General features: G+C 43.7%; 1 protein-coding gene across 1 annotated transcript in view; it reads left to right on the forward strand.

The window, feature by feature from the left end:
• Positions 1 to 21,090, forward strand: part of LOC137277422 (uncharacterized protein KIAA0825-like) — a 48,325-nt gene that overhangs the window by 21,213 nt on the left and 6,022 nt on the right. The window contains exons 5-19 of the mRNA XM_067809142.1: positions 66 to 646; positions 1,341 to 1,481; positions 1,661 to 1,890; positions 2,588 to 2,731; positions 8,009 to 8,130; positions 8,668 to 8,821; positions 9,110 to 9,300; positions 9,927 to 10,106; positions 10,453 to 10,590; positions 10,714 to 10,804; positions 11,263 to 11,510; positions 17,871 to 17,928; positions 18,086 to 18,138; positions 18,243 to 18,385; positions 18,619 to 18,779. Coding sequence (XP_067665243.1) covers positions 66 to 646; positions 1,341 to 1,481; positions 1,661 to 1,890; positions 2,588 to 2,731; positions 8,009 to 8,130; positions 8,668 to 8,821; positions 9,110 to 9,300; positions 9,927 to 10,106; positions 10,453 to 10,590; positions 10,714 to 10,804; positions 11,263 to 11,510; positions 17,871 to 17,928; positions 18,086 to 18,138; positions 18,243 to 18,385; positions 18,619 to 18,779 — 2,635 coding nt within the window. The remainder of the gene's footprint in view (positions 1 to 65; positions 647 to 1,340; positions 1,482 to 1,660; positions 1,891 to 2,587; positions 2,732 to 8,008; positions 8,131 to 8,667; positions 8,822 to 9,109; positions 9,301 to 9,926; positions 10,107 to 10,452; positions 10,591 to 10,713; positions 10,805 to 11,262; positions 11,511 to 17,870; positions 17,929 to 18,085; positions 18,139 to 18,242; positions 18,386 to 18,618; positions 18,780 to 21,090) is intronic.

A 21,090-nucleotide genomic window follows, 5' to 3' on the forward strand; every position in this document is an offset into this window, starting at 1 on the left:
AGGACATTTGTACTGCCACTTTATTTCTCACAAAGGAGCTTGCTAACTGGTTGTTGTGTTCCCAGGTATCGGTCTCTGCGAACACAGCAGCTGGAGAAATGTTTCAGCGACATGTTGCCAGAACAGCAGTCTGAGAGCACAGACTACAAGGCGTTCAGCCATCACTGCAATGCCATGGCAGACATTATCATCAGTATGCTTGACGAAGACTTCATTGTCCTCAACACAGGCATGTTCACAAAGGTGACTGGGGTGTTCAAGGCCCTGCATGATCTGTACCTAGAGAAGTACAGTGACGAGATGTCCCTGCTCGTAGAGGAAGTGTGTGATGAGATCAGTGATATGAAAAGCAAGGGACTGGCTCAGTCACACAGTGAGTTCACCTTTCAGAGTAACCACCATAGCAGTATGGCTAAAAGTGGCCTGGGCCAGAGTCTGGACAGCATGGTGACCACATCTACTGCAGTACCAGCTGCACCAACAGAACCTAAGTCCTATATCCCCCAAACATGCATGAAGTCTTTGCTACAGATTCTGTGTTCCATCCTGAAGATTGAAGAGCATGTTGACCAGCTACTGAGGAACACGTCATGGGATGTTTGTGGTCTGGCAGGCAAGAAGAGCAAGAGGAAAGGCAGTCTCAGAGGTAACATCACCACATGTCTGTAATTGAAATGAATGATATAGGTGGATAGAAGGTGTATTCACTGTGTATAATCATAACGTGAAATTATAACATCAGTTTGAAAGCTATTCTCTGATGTTTCACTAAGAGATCAGGGATGGGAGTGGTTAAGGCGTTTTTTTGTCTTGCTGAAGACCTGGTTTCAATTCTCTACATGGGCAAAGTGTAATTGACAGAAGAAATAGAACGTTTGCTTCATTGCTAAACGTTGGTAATGAATGCAGGAGGTGGACACATGACAAGAGCAGCACACCAGTTATTGTTGATTTAGGTCAGTAACATAATGTTTTGCAATTTTTTTGTCCCTCTTGATCATAGCTAAGTTGGCATCTTAGGAAAGAACTCAGTTTGCTCTCCCACTCAGTCACAGCATGTATTGTGTGGTAAAGTACATCCGTGTCCTTTAACTGTAATAGTTCAGGTCAAACCTGTTCTATGTTTCTGTGTACATGGGGTTAGGGTGAGCTGTGTGTAAATATCTGATATATCAATGCACGTTTCACAACTTGGGTGAAGATGCAAGTTGGTATATTAGTTATGGTTTCTTCTAATTCCACATAATTTGGTATCATGACCACATTTAAGGCAACTTTTTGCTCCATATGTTTTCCTAACATGTGAGCAGTTCTGTGCATCTATTATTCTTGTACAACAGGAGTGTTGAAGCCGAGTTCTAGCCCTGAGATGAGTCGCCACTCAATGAATCTGAGTGGCCTGAGTAACAGTGAGACGAACCTTGATGGCTCTGTATCATCCTCCGTGTCCTCGCTTCACAGCAGTACAGCAGCTCCTAAAGGTCAGTCATCCCTGGACACTGTCCATACTATATACAGGGTCCTGTTTTGTATGATATCAGTGTTGTGAGGACACCTCACTTACTGATTGTTATCAGTGTTTTGTGTTGTATTTATCTCCTGTGTAAGTCCTATTGTTCCACAACTACTGCTAACCAAGGTGTTCTTCTTATGTCTGCAGTGATAGAGAGAACAAAGACAGAGGACAGACTTCACTGGGATTGGAAGATCATCTTCAAGAAAGTGTCATCTGATCTGACGCATGCAGTAGAGAATGACCTTCATGAAGTCATGTCAAATGGCCTTGACCGTGACCTTAGGCAGTGGGAGTTAAGCAGGAAGTTAGAGACATGCAATGTTCCAGAAATTCTTCATGGAGGAAAGCTTGATTATCCCAAAGTTATATCCAAGGTAGTAAATGATTAAGTCAGTGTCTCTCTGATCTGCATTCTCAGTGGGACTAAACCTGTGAAAATCCGGGTTAGAGTTGTCATCAGTAACCCATGCTTATCGTAAGAGGCGACTATCAAGATTGGGTGGTCAGGCTTGCTGACCTGGTTGACACATGTCATCGTATCCCATTTGCATAGAATGATGCCCATGATGTTGATCATGGGATTGTCTGGTTCAGACTCAGTTATTTGCAGACCAATGCCATATGCCTGGAATATTGCTGAGTGCAGGTTCAATAGTAAACCATCCAACATTAAAATCAGTATAATGATATGCAGCTGTAAACTTTGCGATGGGTATTGCAATATAACACTGAAAATCCACACTAAAAATTTTCTCCAAAGTAGTTTTTCCTAATCTTTTTCTCAGGTTATTATCTCCCTTGTATTCAGGCCAGAAAACATTATACCAAATAACTATGCTGAGTAATAATTACTGAAGTTCATAGGATACAGGACACAAACTCTGTGTGTAGTATCAGAGTCAATCCCTATCAGACACTATAGTTCCTGATATATCACAATTTGGATCACAATACAGATCGTAGACCTGTAGACCTGGATCGTAGCATAAAAGAATGAAGACATTTTGCCAGTGCACCTTCTCCACAGACAGAACAGGAACACGTATAACTTCTATGTTGATCTCTGTCCAGGCTGTGTTTGACTTCTTCCATGCTGCTGACAACTTGCTACCCATGGCCCGAGCTGGCCGAGACGGAACCTTCCAGAATGTGAGGTCAGCATTTATTGAAGCCATCAATCTTGGGCTCAAGAACTTTAGTGTGCATTTTACAAAGGTGAGAATGATTTGTCATCAATTTTACCTCATTATCCCTGCTTGACAAATGTATTAGAGAAACAGGTACTGATTGTGTACTAAATGCCAGTGTGGGCATTTGTCACAATGATAATCACATATAATGTGACCAGAAATTATTGAGAATTTAAAGATTATATTTTTCACTAATTACTCATCTATGAAATGTGAATATTAGTAGAACACAACTCCAGATTCAAAGACAGGTGAACAGTTAGTGACCATGGGCAAAAGTGCATCCTTCAATGCATAGGGGAATACAACTGGTCAGCTGAAGTTAGAAAGTCATAGTCCATGAAGTCCCAATATCAGACCACCTCTTCTTTCATTTCAGCAATATTTGTCAGATTTTTCTGATTGACACTTTTGGTCAGTCCCTAAACATTTTCTATTGGATTTAGGTCAGGTCTATAGCTTGGCCAATCTAATAATGTCATATTTTGGGTCTGAAACGAGGCCTGTGAATGTTATGAATGGTGTTTTGGGTCGTTGTCCTGCTGGAAAATCAATAATTTTCCATAGAACACGTGAGCACATGGAAGTATATGTCCCTTGGGAATATCTGTGTACCACTCACTGTTATTATTCCCTTCAAATACACAGAGGGGCATTGCCTCATGACACAAATATGCCACCATACACTTTCAATTTCAGACTGTTCTTTGGGCACTGATACAAAGGTTTTTCAGTTTGTGTGGTCCAGAATTTCAGTGCACAGCCACACAGAACTTTCATCTGAGAAAAACGCATTGTACCACTTAAAATTTCTATGCTGAAACTAGTGTAAGCTCTAGGGCTGCAACGATTACACCATGTGGTGAATATAGGTATCACGAATATTTGGTAACGAATATGAATAGTTATTCAAGAATATATTATTGTAGTTATGTGATTGATGCACAATATGGAAGTCCCATATTGACGAAATTTGTTGTAGTACTAACTAGTGATCTGACATGACACTGAGATTTTTATATGTAGTCCACTGGTAGTTCTATTTCACAGCATCATGTGCAGCCATTACAGGATAACTAAGGGCTCAAGTAAAACATGCTCAGATATGAATTCATTCATATTCGATTCTGGCGACCATGAAAAACGAATTGCATTCATTAAGGGCTACGGTTCAATTCACTGAATATGTGAGTGTATCATAACAGCACTAGTAAGTACCAGTTCAACCTTAACTCCTTTCATTCAGGTTTCATGATCACATGTGGAATTCCTCAACTTTTCTGCCAACCCATTGCATGCAGCTCAGTTTTGTCTCCTTACAGACAGCCACAGGTCCTCTATCAATCATATCCAGCCTTACGTTTTCTAAACAGCTTCATTTGTTTTTAGAAACAAGTATACGAAGCGGCCCCCTGTCATCGACAGTCAGTTTTCTGGGCTTACCTGTGTGCTTCCATGGTGCTCAATGTCATAGTCATATCCATTTGCAATATATTTCAAAACACAATAAACAGTGGACAGAAGGATGCCTCTTCTACTTGAAATAACTTTGGCTGATCTGATGTCCTTCTTATAACACTCCCAAATCAACTTCCTCTTCTCTAGATAAACAAAGGGGAATAACTCTTCACAAAGTAATGAAAAAGGATTAATGGATTTGTCTCTCGAACAAAACCGAACGCTTAATAGCTGGTCAAGGTTGTTTATCCAAGACATCATATTACACGAATTCCTAAAATTCTCAATAAATTTCAACCATACTATATCGTATTACAGCTAGCCATTGGTTTGCTGTGTTTCTTTGTCAGCTGGGTACTCCTAATTTATAGCTAAGGGAAGGTGATGATTTTGAAGGGATGATGTTCAGGGGAGGTGGGGGGTATCACCAATTTTTTACAAAAATCTTTTGAGGTACTTGCACGGATTTTCATGTTCTTTAAAAATTCTAATGACATTTGTAACTATATTTAGAATAAAATATTAAAAAATAATAATTAAATTTTTGTCGCATTTCACCACCCCTACCGAGCCCAGAATGGACACGTCTGACAAGAACAGGTAACTCTAAATTGTTGCCTCATTCCTCACTTTCCATGCTGTTGTTTCCTCAGTGAAGACACATGTATGCTCCGTTCTCGTTTTTTCCAGTGAAATTCCTATGGTGTGTGGCTCTGACTCAAAGACTAAATGTATGCTTTCTTTCTTTTGTATCGCATGGGCAATATAGATAGTCAGCATGAGTTAAATTTCATTCGTCATTTGTTGCAAATTATGTGTCTATCTTCTAGCCAAGTGGCTTGCAAGATGGCATCTGCTTCTGCTTTTTATCCAGCGCCTCGTGTTTAGAAGAAAGCGGGGGATATGGTATTAGGTTCTGTTTGTCTATCCATATGTACGTATGTGCATACGATTTGGAATATTTTAAGAACCATTCACTAAATCCTTTTCATATTTGGTACTTGGGTTCATCATCATGAAAGACAGGTCTCCGAGAGGTTTGGTGATCTTGACCTTCATTTCAAGGTCACATGGGGACTTTAACCTTTTTAACCCTTGTCGGTGACTGGCTCTCCCTTTTCCATCAGGAATGGGAGGCAGCCATGTCAAATCCCAGGGTCCTGTCCACACTTGCCACAGTGGAAGAGACATCCACTCCCTTTCACCAGAGTACGTCACACACCAGTGCTGGCCTCCAGGGAGAAAGCAGTCATCCTCCGTGACAAGGTCTTAGTATTGCTAGACCAGGCAGTCATCGAGATTGTTCCAGACGATCAGGAAAACGAGGGATTCTACTCCACTTATTTGACAGTATAACCAATAAGGACAGAGGATTCAAGCTCATTCTCAGTCTCAAGGGTCTGAACCATCTCATTCAGGTACCATCTTTTGGGATGGAGACATTTCGCTTAGTGATCTCATCCATCGAGGTAGGAGATTAGTTCATGTCAATTGACCTCAAGGACACCTACCTGCATGTTCCAATACACCCCGATTTCAAGAAGTACCTTCCGTTCTCCTTTGACAGGCAGTGTTACCTGTTTCGTGTTCTCCCCTTCAGCATCTCCATGGCACCAAGGGTGTTCACCACACACCTGACAATGTTAATTTCAGCTGATTCAGCCAGATCTCAGGGTTGGTTTTGTCATCCGTACTTCAACGACTGGCTTCTACAGGCGTTAGGCCAGCAGTTAAGTCTCGATACCACTCACAAGATGATGGATATCTTGCTCAAGCTGGGCTGGAGCCAGTTTCATCAGTTTCAAGAAATCAGATCTCGTATCGATGCAGGATCTGTTTTTCTTTGGGTTCAAGGTTCAATACCACCATGAGTATTGTTTCCCTTATCACAGGACCACATTGCCAAAGTCCAGAGGACTGTTCTACAGTTTCTCGAGTTCTCCAAGGCTTCATCCCAGACTTGGCTCCGGTCGCTAGGCCAAATGGCGGCAAAGGTAGACTTGGTTTGGCATGCACAGTTTAGGATGTGACCCATACAGCAGGCTCTGGCACAGCTGTGGTCCCACTTGAAAGGCTGAGAGACTGTTCTCGAGGTGCCGTAGTGGCTGCTTCCTCATTTGCGGTGGTTGACAGATATCAGGAACTTATCCACGGGAGTCCCTCTGGAGTCCCCCATGCCAACACTCTTGATTCAGACGATTCATCCCTCACAGGTTGAGGTAGCGTCTAGGGGATCAGTAGGTCTCGGACATGTGAACGGACACTGAGCCAAGTTTACACATAATGTTAGAATTGAGAACAGTCCAGTTGGTGTTCAAGAACTTTGTGGGGCAGCTTTGCAGTCAGGTGGCTCATGTAGAGATGGTCAGCCAGACTGACTTGACTCACATCCTCAAGCAGGGCGGCACAGTACCTCTGTCCCTTTTCAGGGGATGTTGCAGTTTCTGCTGTGGTGCAACCTGTATGACATTTGGGTGGTGCCTGTCTATCTTTTAGGCATGGACAGCATTCAAGCAGATGTGCCCTCTTGGCATCTAATCTACTAATCTAATCAAACTCACGAATGGAGGCTAGATCGGGTATATTCAAGGTTATCTCCCAGTTCTACGGGTCATTCCAGGTGGATCTGTTTGCCTCTGGGACAAAGAACCAACTACTAATGTTTTGCTCTCTGATTCCAAATCTGAGAATGGTAGCCAATGACAACTTCCAGGGTGTTCCCACTGATTCTGTTAATTCCCAGGGCCCTGTTGCAGCTTACCAGCCAGCCAGCTCAACTACATGTGCTCCTTGCACCTCTTTGGTCGGCTCAAAGCTGGTTTCTGGTAATCCTCAGGTTTTGGGCTCACCCTCCTGTACTATTCCAGTACCTGTTAGACCGGACTAACTATCCCAGAACGGCATGCTACACCCAAATGAGAGGATTGAGTGGGTGGCCTAGTAACTGACTGGAATCACCGCCAAGTGAGCTGAATTCCAGCAACAGTTACAGACACAATTCTGGCTTTGTGGAGGGATTGGACAAACATTCAATATGAGGATAGATTGGTCTGTTATGTGTGCAGGTGTGTCGTCAAGGGGATCCTTGATCCCTTTTCTTCAATTTTAGTTGAAGTACTGGAGTTTTACACTCTCGCCTAGTGGCTGGGTTAGCCGCATCTACTGTCCACAGGTTCTCTAAGGCAATCTCTTCTTTCCATATACCTGTCGACAGTGCTCTTCAGGATCCGTCCAACTGTCCAGCAGACTAGTCCCCCAATGGATCATGGACATGTGAATTTCATCCATGGGGGTATGTTCAATAGACAGAATGCCACTCCTGGACAGATGTCTGTAGGAGTCTGTCTTATGCTTATAAGTACCCCAAGGAGGATCTCTTATGGAAAAGAATCGAACAAACCTATAGACGTTGATGATTCTTTGAAGAGAGTCCTCCTTGGGGTAGCACCACCTGCCTCTCCATATTCTGTCTGATCACATTCAGCATGGAAAGTGAGGTACAGGTGAGTTACACGTCCATTCTGGGCTCAGTAGGTGTAGGCCAATGAGACAAAAACATAGTTTTTGTTTTGTAAATATTTTATTCATAATATATTTGCAACTGGCTTTGGAATTTATATGGACATAACAATGCCAAGGAGAACTCTCTTCAAAGAATCAGCAACCTCTGAAGGTTTTTTTGAATATTTAGCCATAAATTATGAATGGTCCCAAAGGGAGTATTTGAGTCAAATGGAATTTTGCGCATCACAAATGTCCGTTTACTGTCAATGTTGTTTTTATCATTTTTGTTATTAGTTGTAATATATGCGAGAAACGAGTGCATAACATGTTCTGTGTTCAGCTGTGCAAGGATGTCCCGAGCCAGGCCCCTCTGTTCAGCATGTATGTCATCCTGTCCAGTGCTGCATACATCAGGAACCAGCTGGTTCACTATGAGAAAGTCCTGGTGTTTGACGAGGCAGGGTGAGTATAGACAATAATGAATGGATGAAAAGGATGAAATGATCACAGTATTCATACATACTTTCTTTCGAATTTTTCCATGAAGATCTGTTGTAGAAAAAGTCTTCAGTAGCCTCGTAAGATGCGACTAATGGGATTGGGTGGTCAGACGTGCTGACTTGGTTGTGATCGCTTCACAGCTGCTCAGATCAATCCTTACGCTGTTGATCACTGAACTGTCTGGTCCAGACTATTTACAGACCGTATGGCAGGAATGGTGCTTAGTGCGGTGTAAAACTAAACTCACTCACTCTTTGAATGTTAAGGCTCTGATTTGCATTCCTTTCATAAACTCTTAATTATATAGCTGCTGTAACAGATGTTTTGGATAGAAATTACAGGGATTGTACATAGAAATGAGATATAGCACATGTGTGTGTTTTGGCATAGGGTGATGGTCAGTAGGGACTTTGTTGTTTAGATTGTCAGAGAAGCTAAGTACAAACTTTGATGAAGAAAGTTGTCAAAATCATGTCTGTGTAATGTCTGTGTTTCCAGGAAGAAGCCATTTAATGGTCTTTACAAACAGTTTGTGGAGCTGACAGATTCTCTGACTCAGCAGGTTATAGAACTGCACACTCAGCTGATATCCACTAGTATTTTACATGATGCTGAAGGGGGAGATTGGGCCAGTATGAAAGATTTCTATGAGGTGGGTGTAAACTATATTAAAGATATTTAAATTCTTCGGTATTGCTTACAGTGAAGGAGATATAAATATAATTTTACTTATCAACCTTATCATGTAGGCTGTACATTATTGGTGGCATTCAAATCAATCCAGGCCCCAGTGTCTTGACAGAACAAAATACTGATTGACAGCCTTAGGAACATAATAAAGGACAAATTGTTTGGTTAGCCAGTCAAATCCCTTACATTTTAATGATATCTGACATTGTGTAGTGCTGTAGTAATAAACAGTGGGTGGCATCTGCTGCAGGATGAGCGGTGCTCCTTCACCATACAGATGTGGAACTACCATCTGCGGGCGTTGCAGAGTGACCTGTGGTCAGTGGCTCCCCCACAGATGGCTCAGCACATCTTCACCATGGTCCTGAAGGAGTCTCTGACTGTCATTGCCCACAGATATGTGAGGGTCAAACCCAGCTTTAAAAGAGTCAAACAGTTCAGGTGAGACAGACGTGGCCTGCGTGCCTAATATGGTTGCTCAATAATTGCTCCCAGATTATCTCAATAACTGCAATGTCAAGTAGTGACTGATGCCTGGTGTAATAGTGAGTTGTGAATGATGCGCTCGACTACCCAGGGTAGACACATCTTTGGAGAAAAAGCTTGCATGCTGTAGATGCATGTGGGGTATAGTTATTGTAATGTATACCCTGGAGATAATGGAGCATGACCACTATGCCCCCTGTACTCCTATAGTTGTGTTTGGATGGTTGTACTGTGTTCAGCAGGTGTTAGCTGACCAGTGTTTTTATGGCTAGCTGTGTTAAAGGATGACCTGAAGGACTGGTGTGCAAGGGGTGTGGCATAATGGCTGTGTCTTCTTACAGCCATGACCTGATTGAAATGATGTGTTACAGGTATGACCTGACTGCCGTTTTGTGTTACAGGCATGACCTGACTGCTGTTTTGTGTTACAGGCATGACCTGACTGCTGTTTTGTGTTACAGGTATGACCTGACTGCTGTTTTGTGTTACAGGTATAACCTGTCTGCTGTTTTGTGTTACAGGTATGACCTGACTGCTGTTTTGTGTTACAATTATGACCTGACTGCTGTTTTGTGTTACAGGTATGACCTGACAGCTGTGCTTCTGTGTACAGAAGAGTTCCTACTTCACACCAGCAGTTCAGTGTCTCACATCCTTGACCCAGGACACACAGACCAGCCGACCTACACTATTCACAATCTTTGCTCTACCATCTTCTCAGCCATTGCCATAATCAGCTCACCACTAGAAATTCTCTACAGGTCAGTGTCAGCTACAACACTTAGGGAGTTGTTTCAGAATTTACTTTATCTATCTATTTCTGTCCTTCATCATCAGTGCATGAACCGAGGTCTTCAAGTTATATCATTTAGTATGCTTCACTTCCATTTCAGGGGTTCAGACAGACACAAACATCTTATCAGGTTACCTGCTATACAGCAACTAGCCACTTCCCTGTAGGCATTTCAGTGCTAGGACAACCTTTGATTCTAAGATCATTGACCATTAAGTGGATATATTACATCCTCTGTAGGTCATAAAGGAATTATGCAGGAATCAATCTACACTGATTAGGAAACTGACAAACATTTCTCTATAACCATGCAGAGTTTACAAGAAGGGATATGGTCGGCGCCGTGACAGCCATGAAGAGTTCTCACTCCATCTTGCAACATCTTACACTGGCTCCAATACTCACTGGCTCCACTGGATTCGACCGGAACTCTATCACACCAACCAAAAACAGTGAGTATATTTCTGGAACTTAACTTTGGAAGGTCAGTCAATTAATGATGCTTAGACAGGATGTCATGTTACTTGTAACAATGATGGATAGGTATTTCGTAATGTGACTTGTGCATATTGCAGCTATGACGACATGCAGACAACGATGGCGGTGTATGTACAGTTGCAAATGTTCCTACATCAGCCAGATCCTCACTGGGGAAAGCTCATACAGGTCAGTCACACAATCAGGTGATCTAGGGAACTTTTTTTCCACTTACCACAGTCCTGGTTTAACAGTTATGCATGCTGACTATATCATTTGCTGTTCTCCAGTCTTAAAACCACACTGGTTGATATGTTTATGTTGGTTGTGAATAAATATGCTACTGGAGGTGTGTTGTTTTGTACCTTGTTATACCATGAGTCTCCTGATGCTTATGAAACTTTAACTCAGTTATCACATATACAGCTGTATTACATCTCCAACTTGTGTCAGACAAGTGTATGTTAAACACAGGTAGCTCCATAGCATCTACAATGTCTGTGTAAAGTAACACCGCTTTGCAGGTGTGAAACGTTGCCCAAAATGTATGGTGTGTCAAAACGTGTAACCCTGTGATACTTACTTGCATGCAATGATTCATTGGACAGATCTGGATAAGCTCTAAGAGCGGGTTGTTCTGATTTCAGTTGCTGATCATGAAGGAATACACAGTGTCCATCCTGCTGCTCACTCAAAGCATGGAGACGATACGTGCCACAGAGGAACTTGTCATCCAGATTGAGACAGCCACAAACAAGCTGGCAGCAGTACCCACCATCGACACCAATCAGCTAACTGTGGCCAAGACACTCTTCCAGTCTATAATCAATATCCTAGCTCTCAGTCAGAGCTTCCCTGATGCACTTGCCAAGTCCCTCATTCCAGTCATTGACAGGTGAGAGACTTCTATGTGGGTTGTCTCGTGGACATACAAGAAGGGTGGGACCGAAGGTGTCTTCTTGGTTTGTTGTCTTGTGGACATACTAGAAGAGTGACCTCAAGGTGTCTCCTCTATGTGTTGTCTTCTGGACGTACAAGAAGGGTGGGACCTAAGGTGGCTGCTCTGTGTGTTGTCTTGTGGACATACTAGAAGAGTGGGACTCAAGGTGGCTGCTCTGTATGTTGTCTTGTGGAGATACAAGAAGGGTGGGACCTAAGGTGGCTGCTCTGTGTGTTGTGTTGTGGAGATACAAGAAGGGTGGGACCTAAGGAGGCTGCTCTGTGTGTTGTCTGATGGACATATTAGAAGGGTTGGACCTAAGGGGGCTTCTTGGTTTGTTGTCTTGTGGACATACTAGAAGAGTGGGACTCAAGGTGGCTGCTCTGTGTGTTGTCTTGTGGAGATACAAGAAGGGTGGGACCTAAGGTGGCTGCTCTGTGTGTTGTCTTGTGGAGATACAAGAAGGGTGGGACCTAAGGTGGCTGCTCTGTGTGTTGTCTTGTGGAGATACAAGAAGGGTGGGACCTAAGGTGGCTGCTCTGTGTGTTGTCTTGTGGAGATACAAGAAGGGTGGGACCTAAGGTGGCTGCTCTGTGTGTTGTGTTGTGGAGATACAAGAAGGGTGGGACCTAAGGAGGCTGCTCTGTGTGTTGTCTGATGGACATATTAGAAGGGTTGGACCTAAGGGGGCTTCTTGGTTTGTTGTCTTGTGGACATACTAGAAGAGTGGGACTCAAGGTGGCTGCTCTGTGTGTTGTCTTGTGGAGATACAAGAAGGGTGGGACATAAGGTGGCTGCTCTGTGTGTTGTCTTGTGGAGATACAAGAAGGGTGGGACCTGAGGTGGCTGCTCTGTGTGTTGTGTTGTGGAGATACAAGAAGGGTGGGACCTAAGGTGGCTGCTCTGTGTGTTGTCTTGTGGAGATACAAGAAGGGTGGGACCTAAGGTGGCTGCTCTGTGTGTTGTCTTGTGGAGATACAAGAAGGGTGGGACCTAAGGAGGCTGCTCTGTGTGTTGTCTGATGGACATATTAGAAGGGTTGGACCTAAGGGGGCTTCTTGGTTTGTTGTCTTGTGGACATACTAGAAGAGTGGGACTCAAGGTGGCTGCTCTGTGTGTTGTCTTGTGGAGATACAAGAAGGGTGGGACCTAAGGTGGCTGCTCTGTGTGTTGTCTTGTGGAGATACAAGAAGGGTGGGACCTGAGGTGGCTGCTCTGTGTGTTGTCTTGTGGAGATACAAGAAGGGCGGGACCTAAGGTGGCTGCTCTGTGTGTTGTCTTGTGGAGATACAAGAAGGGTGGGACATAAGGTGGCTGCTCTGTGTGGGATGTTATGAGGAGAGACAAAAAGGGTAGGACCTAAGATGACTACTTCTGTGGGAGGTCTTGCAGAGATTCATTGGATGAGACTTAGAACTGTCTGTGTAGATTCAGGGAAGGATTCATTATGATGTATCTATTGGTTGCAGGTGGATGATTTGTTGCTAGATGTTTGTCTGGTATCATTAGGTTTTGAAACATGACCTCATGTAATTCTTCCGTATTGACATTGACACTATTACTGGCCTATTATTTTTCCTTATCCTGACACATGCTTATTGCTTATCTCCTCTTCCCTGGCAAAGGTAGTGGAACACCTGAAATCTCTTGAAGTTCCCTTCTAAAAGTGGACATAACATACACCCACCCACGTATAGCCTCTCCTTTCCCATGCAACCGGTCATGTGACCTGCCATGCTCTACAATCTCTACTTATGATATATTGCCCAACGAGGACAGCTGGAGTTACCTGGAGTCTTCACCACGGCAATAAGTTTTTCAATTATTTTGGTCCTTTAACTATATTTATGTCATATGCAGTATTTGGTTTATGTACATGTATCACAATTTGTTTATTTGTGATTATTGTGTGTTGATATAGCACATATTTCGTCAACCGAGACTTGATGAAATCGTGTTAACAGTGTAAATTATGGCTGTCAGTGGTTGACCCGCTTTTAGTTTCTCCACTGTGTAAGCCCTTGTGTTCTTCCACTATTTGCTCTGAATTTTACAGAAATATACCTGTTTCAGTATTTATTATATAAATTCGTTCTTTTCACAGGTGTGCGAGGGACAGGCAACATAGACTTTCATTAGTCATGTCTAATCGGGTGATTTAGCTTCGGGTAACCGTTTTGTTTTTTTTCATTAACTGCTGAATTTCATTCCAGCTATCAGTCAGGCGTGTCCCTGGGATTATACCTTGGGTCCAGCGAGTCGTCCCCTAGACTACAGAAGAGTACTTCATGGGGAATGGGCCGTCGCAGCCTAAGAAGTCTAGATCACCATTGTCATCGAAGATGAAGTCGTCTGCAACGGAGTCATCGCAGAATCAACATTCTTCGGCGAAGAAGTTGATGCAGATGCCTGCATCCAATATGAGCTTGATAAGGTCATGTTGAATAAGAAGGAAGACTACAATCTTCAACTACATCGACTTCTGCTCCTAGATTGACCACAAATGCATCGCTACTGCTCCGGGTTGTCAGACAACGCAGACTTCGTCAGCAGCCTCAGTCATCACTGCAGACACCTCTACGAGTTAGAGGAAGTCATGTTAAGAAGAACAAAGACTACAATCTTCAACTACGTCGACTGCTGCGCCGTGTGAGCACTCAACTAGATGTGCACTCACTCCGGAGGATGAAGAGGAGGCATATGCATGCACCTGCTCAGGAGGATCATCACCATCGTCCTTATCATCCTATTGCAGTACAGGGAGAGATCCACCTACGTCAAGTGAGTGCACACATACGGGCGAGTGTGCTTGCATGAGTGCACCCGCACGGATGAGTGAGTGAGCCAGCACGGACGAGTGCACTCACATTGGTGAGTGTGCTCACAGGCCTACTCATCAATGAAGAAGATCTTCATATGTCTCCCGAGCTTGTTGAAGGCGCCATCAGCACTCGTCGTTCCCTTCAGACCTGGACTCACATAAGAAGGATCATCAGCATCCATCAAATGTGTCGCACTCATGGAAGGATGAAGACAGATACTACCGACTGTCATCCTTGGAGGAAGCCCTCTTTTCGGACTAGGACGTCACATCGTGGATCATGAATGATCTCACCATCCAAGGATTCCAACTAGCCCAACACTTATAGGATGAAGCAGGAAGATATGCGTTAACATTTTCAGTGATAGCTCCGATATCTACAGTTTCTGAGAAGTTATCTACAGCATTCAAGTCAGCATCCAAGTTTCAACAACAACATATGCCACCTTTCAACACTCGTTGCTTCCCTCTTTACCATCAGAGCACCAGATGTAGACGAGGCAGTGCCCGCAACGATGTTACAAGATAGAATACATTCCGACGGGCTCGATGTAGACTCTCATCTCAAGTTCAGCAATCCTGCGAACGAGGAAGAGTGAATGTTCCTGTCCACTTTCATCACTCAGAAGAAGGATCAACAGTTACGTCCGAACACCTTGTCATGATGATCAAGTCCATTGACACCTTTACAGTGGTGCTCAAGCAGACTAGTCAGCTAGTCAGAGTCCAGAGAACGAGAGATAAGAAGTTTAATACCGGAATGTCCAGGCGGTAGACATAGTAGATCAGGGTCGGAATGACTGAAGTTTTCCACCCTCAGCCGTTCCCATACAACTGTCTTTAGTGGGTGAATGTCTTCAACTCCACTGCAAACTACACCTCCGATCACAAGAGATGACGGTATTATTGACACATCTACCTTGAAGACAATTTGTCTACGTCAGCTTCAAGAGGCGGAAGTCTTTTTCAGCACGCTTTACTCATCTAGACACATGTTCACCAGACAGCATGGTTATGGACAAGCCTACATACTAGCAAGGATATCACCGTTTGAACAAGATTTCACGATGATCAGTTGTCTGCTACACTGGTGACGTCATGTCTACAATCTAATTGGTACCCGAGAGACTATGCCCTGCACAGAAACTGATGTTATTTTTCCAGTGTTAGGAAGTCGTCTACATTTGACCTACAGTCATTCAGCGATGGAAAGATATCATTTACATGCTAGTTTATCAGTCTACGGCATCAAATGATTGTTCAGACGGCATTGAGATCTTCTACAGCAGATTCAACATTGCCTGAATCAGGAGGCTTGCTGCAATGAATGGCAGTTTCTGATCAGTCAGCAAGCTATAAATGGACTTCCTTGGAATGCCAACACGTTCAGCATTGATGATCTGAAGACGAAGAATAACACATCTTTACGGCGTACAAGCTCATCATGGGAGAAGTCAACCCAGTCTGCACTTTGACTTCACTATCACTCTACTAACTCAGCTCGATTGACTTGAGTATCTAACTCCTCTGGATTTGTTTAATCACTATTGAGATACATCACTGTCCCACGATTGTTCAAGCTGATGATTATAACAAGTTCTACTCTCTCCGTTATCACTATGTCTTACGGATCTGCTCATGTCACCTCAGGATATGCCCAGACGAAGATGCCTACTACTACGTCTATGACAGCAGTTCCTGAGTCATGCCCTCACCGATTTACGACACTGGACATCTTGAGACCATACCTTGTATGGTAGCCTCTCCAGTCAATGTTTGTGCAGGAATTTACATATTAGAGCCTGCATTCTACAACTATCTTTAGGTAGGCACGTCTCTCCAAGGATGGAATGCCCATCTAAACAACGATGTTGCAGCAGGATTCTGGAAGAAGGAAGATCGAGCTCTTCACATCAACCACTTGGAGATGAAACTGGTGATGCATGTTATCCATCATTGGTCGACAACACCGAGAGACAATCTACTGACGATCCAGACGGAAAACTCAACAGTAGCCTTCTACGTAAACAAGGGTCAACGAGACCTCCATCTCTATTACACCTGATGTTTCTACTCTTCAACGTGGTCGACAGTCTGAGTCTCCGAATAAAAGTATCTCATATACCAGGAGCCTGCAACATCATGCATATAGCAGACGCCTTATCTCGCCCTCTTCGTCTATCACCAACAGAGTATATGCTGCATTGAGAGATGTTTCAAATAATCAGCTGGAGCTTCGGATCACTGCAAATAGACTTATTTGCATCAAGATTTAACTAACAGACAGCAACCTTTGTGTCACCAGTACCAGATCCTTTAACTTGGGCATCAGACGCCCTTGGCATCTCATGGGAAGGACTAAACGCATTCGTGTTTCTCCCTCCAGTGCTGCTACCAAGAGTCATCGAGAAAATCAGACAACTGCCAGGTCAACCAGACAGACATACTGTCCTTGTCTTCAATACTTCGACCTCATCACTACTGAGACAGCTAAAGGCAACATATCTGCAGATAGCAGAATATTTATGTCACATACGACATTCCAGAGGTCTGAAAGGCTCTACATTATCTACATACTTGGCAGCTCTCAGCTCAGTTGTCACCATGGAAACAGAAACCAGGCTGACTAAAGTACCTGAGCTATTTGCCTTCCTACACTCCTTCAAGTTTGAAGATCAACAGCATGGGATCTAAACATTGTACTTCAACATCTCACAAGTGATGCATACGAACCACTTGATTGGATCTCATTTGAGCTAATTCAGAAGTTGCTGTTTTTAACTTGCCTTAGCTACAGTTGCACGCATGTCACAAATTCATGCTCTAGACTTCAACTGCACAAGCTTTGATGCAAATCATCAGCAGACAGCTCATCTGGGTCTACGTTGGGATTTTATTGCTGGATAGTCCATTTCACATACCGGCATTATCTTCAATCCTGAAACCTCTTGATGCTCAAGATTTATCATTATGTTAAGTCAGAGCATTGAAGATATACATCGTACATACCAAGACTAGAAGGCAATGTTTCAAGCGCCTGATTATCTCTATATCCACTGAGATACCTACGGAAGTATCCCGCAACACTATCTCAGTGTAGATCAGAGCTGTTATATTGAGAGCCTATGAAGCAGCAGGATTGGATCCTCCGTGAGCCTCCAACCCCGTACGAAGTCAGAGCCTTGGCCTCTATCCTGACTCATGAGAAAATCCCTCCCAGTTGCCCCGCACAGGCACGCTGAATTACTTAATTCTAGTGTCAGGCAATGTACAAGGAGAGAGTAAAGAGCATGGCAGGTCACCTGACTGGTTGCGCAGGAAAGGAGAGGCTATACGTGGGTGAGTCTCAAAGGATTTCGGGTGTTGCACTACCTTCTCCAGGGAAGAGGAGATAAGCAATAAGCATGAGTCAGAATAAGTATAAAATATCAATTTTATTCGGAAAATTACATAATTCTCCCAGGTGTAACCTTTTAGTTTGTCTTTCCTGACAGATGCAGTGACTGGGAAAGTCTCAACATTAAAGGCCTAGCAGCTTCTCCTGATTTTAAGGTCAGTATTTTATCATTTGACTATCACTCGAAACTCAATTATTTAGATACAAGTCATCTAACCTTGTCTAGGATAGAGTAGAATCAGTGAAAACTCCAGAACCTACTGCTTTTCAATTTTTCTGGCATGAAAGTAATAATGCTATTTCTCCTTCCAGCCTCCATTTTGGATGGAAGCTATATTTTCTGTGATAGAACCCCTCATACAGAGGTAAGTCAGAATCCATCTCACCAGTACTTAACAGATTTAAATCAAAGCTTGTTATTTCAAAGTGCAGTGTTGCTAAAAGTTGAGGTGTGTGTCTTTTCCCCCAGAGTGTTAGGCCCGGTTTTAGACTACCTGATGATGCTGCCCACCAGCACAGCCTCCCTGGACCCCCTCATCATGAAGATCAGTGAGCTGCCATGTGGGTGCCCACCCTGTCAACAGGAACCCAACAACAACAGGAAGCCCCCATGTAGGTTACACAAACACCGGCTGTAACAAGCATAATCCTGCTCTTTATGTTTGGTCAGATTATTGTGTGAAAAATGTGTCCCTTGTAGGTGTATATGTTTATGAAGCCTGCCACTTTAGTGTTCTTTACGTTATGGAAATTAACTGTTTGATTTAAAACTCAGTTTTATGTTCAGATGATACAAGAGTATGCCTGATTTAGGTTCACATGATTACTGAGTTTGTCTGTTGTAGCCCTGAAAACTGTGATGGACGGGGCGCTGAAGATCCTCATCTCTGAGCTGAGTGAGAGCGTCTTGTGTCTGAGGACTCCAGTGTGCCTCATGTTCAATGTCCTGCAGGACGCCTGCGCAGAACGTAAAATCAAGACAGGACACAACTGTGTGGGCCTGCAGGTGTGTAACTTCTAGAAGAGGACTGATGCTGTAGGGTACTGGCAATGTACTGGTACTGGTACTGATACTGTAGGGTACTGGCAGTGGTTGGCATATCAATTTTGTGCTGCTGATAATGTCATGTGAAAGTTGTGTCAGTGCTTTAATAAAATATTGTACAATAAACAAAAAGTATTTTTTGTTCATTATTACGGATTTTGACCACGTGGAGTCACCCGTTTGCCACGCATGTGCAGCCAACCAGGTAAGCATCTCCAAGCCTGTATCATTGTTCCTTCTGCTGTCACTCTCACCATTCACAGATGTTTGATTAACTTTTTAACTGATTAACTTTTCCTCAACTATAGTATTTATTGTTTTATTTGTTCTTATGGAATGTTATAGTGCCTTTGCAGTCAGTTACATATCATTTGTGACTTTGTATTACAATTATGCTTACTTTTCCGTGGTTTATGCAGGTGTTGCTATTTTATGGTGGAAGTTTAGCATGCTGCGTGTTGAAATATTATGTATATGCACCAATTATTTCATGTTGCTTCAAGGTTATTCATGTAATTTCCTATGTTTTGTATGTGTATGTCAGCCATTATGTGTATGTGTATGTTAGCCATTAGCTACATGCTTGCATGTTTGCATTCAGGCATTTATGCTTGTGACCAGAATATACCGCCGCAGGATAAGGACAACAAATGCTTGTGTTGCCTAGAAAAAGCTGGCCACAGTCCTGATATGTGCAAGGTATGTCTGGGTTTCTCCCTCCAATCCCAGAAGATCTATGGAGGTTGAGGAGCCCGAGGGTGCTCTCCGCTTTACCTCTCCGCTTTACCTCTCTTCTGCGGGAGGTTCGGCAATGCATTTCCCAGTGTATTTCTCTGTGAACTGCGGTAGCAAGTTCTCGCCCGCTCTCGACTAAGTTCTGCCTTCCTGGAGAGGCATTTGCTCCTAGGCAACCCTGTCAGACACAATTCCATATCTTGCCCTTGGTACAGGATATGATGGATCCTCTTCTGATTGGTTCCCACCTCTGGTTTGATCTTCCTGAGGAGGTGCGGGCTGTGGTCCATGAGAAGTACCTTTCCTCACTACAAAGGTCATCTCTGGAGGCGGAGGGTAAGACTGGTGATGTTTCACTGAATGTTCTCCATCAGCTATCCAAAGTGCAGGCTCACCACAAGCATGACTCTTTGAGGTCTGCCATGTCAGTGGCGATGTTCACAGACGTGGGGATGTGCAATCAATGGCTGTTTACCTCTCGGTATGTTGCAGCAACACAGAAAACCTTGCTGGCCCTTCCATTTCGGCTGGGAGCGATGTCGTTTCCAGGGGCACAGCAGGTTATTCGGGAGGCTACTGCAGCAGCAACCTCCTACAAGGATTCAATGGCCTTGTCGGAGCAACTGCAAGTTTCTCACACCACTGCTTCCATAGCGAGCTCTTCCTCTAGGGTGCAGCCAACACCTGGGTCTGTGGATGTCCAACCAGCAAGCTTGGCTACTTGTACTTCTGGCACTGCTTTGGCTGTCAAAGAGCTGTTTTTTGGTAATTCTCAGGTTTCTGGTTGAGTCTGCTGTTCTATTACCTTTACAACCGGACACTCTCACTCAGAATTGCGCACCACACCCCAATCCAAGGATTCAGTGGGTGGCTTGGCCTCTGTCAGGTCTAGCCTTGAAGCACGCAGAATTCCTGCAGCAGTTGCAGAAACAATTTTGGCTTCGAGGTATGATTTTGACAAATGTTCAATATGAGGAAAGATGGTCCCATTATGCATGTCGGTGTTCAGATGTAGATTCCTTTTCTGCGGATTTTGTCTGAGTATTGGAGTTTCTGCAAGCTTGTTTAAAAGAAGGTTTGGTGGCTTTGACCATTTGTGGTGACTCCACTGCTATCTGCACTTTTAACACTTCTGTCGATGGTGCTCTTCTAGGGCAGCACCCTCTTGTGCAGTGCTTCTTCGTTGGCGTGGATCAGGTTCGACCTGCTGTCAGGTGTACCAGCACACCTTGGGATTTCTCAGTCATGCTAGATTGGCTGTTCGGTCCCACTTTCTCATGTCTGTTGGCTATTTCCATTCAGCTGTTAACATGAAAGGCTGCATTTTGGGTGGTGGTAACATCTGGTCGAAGGGTTGGTAATTTACATGCTATGTTGGCAAACGCTGTGTTGACTGTTCTATCCAGATTGTGTCAGTATTCACCTCCCAGATGCTTACCATCAAAAGATCGATCAAGCTTTCCATATGACAGCTCGTATCAAGCTTCCTACTCTTACCCAGCCTTTGACATCGGGAACCTGGGCAACAAGCACACAC

This window comes from Haliotis asinina, chromosome 3, assembly GCF_037392515.1.
Source record: "Haliotis asinina isolate JCU_RB_2024 chromosome 3, JCU_Hal_asi_v2, whole genome shotgun sequence".
Taxonomy (NCBI): domain Eukaryota; kingdom Metazoa; phylum Mollusca; class Gastropoda; order Lepetellida; family Haliotidae; genus Haliotis; species Haliotis asinina.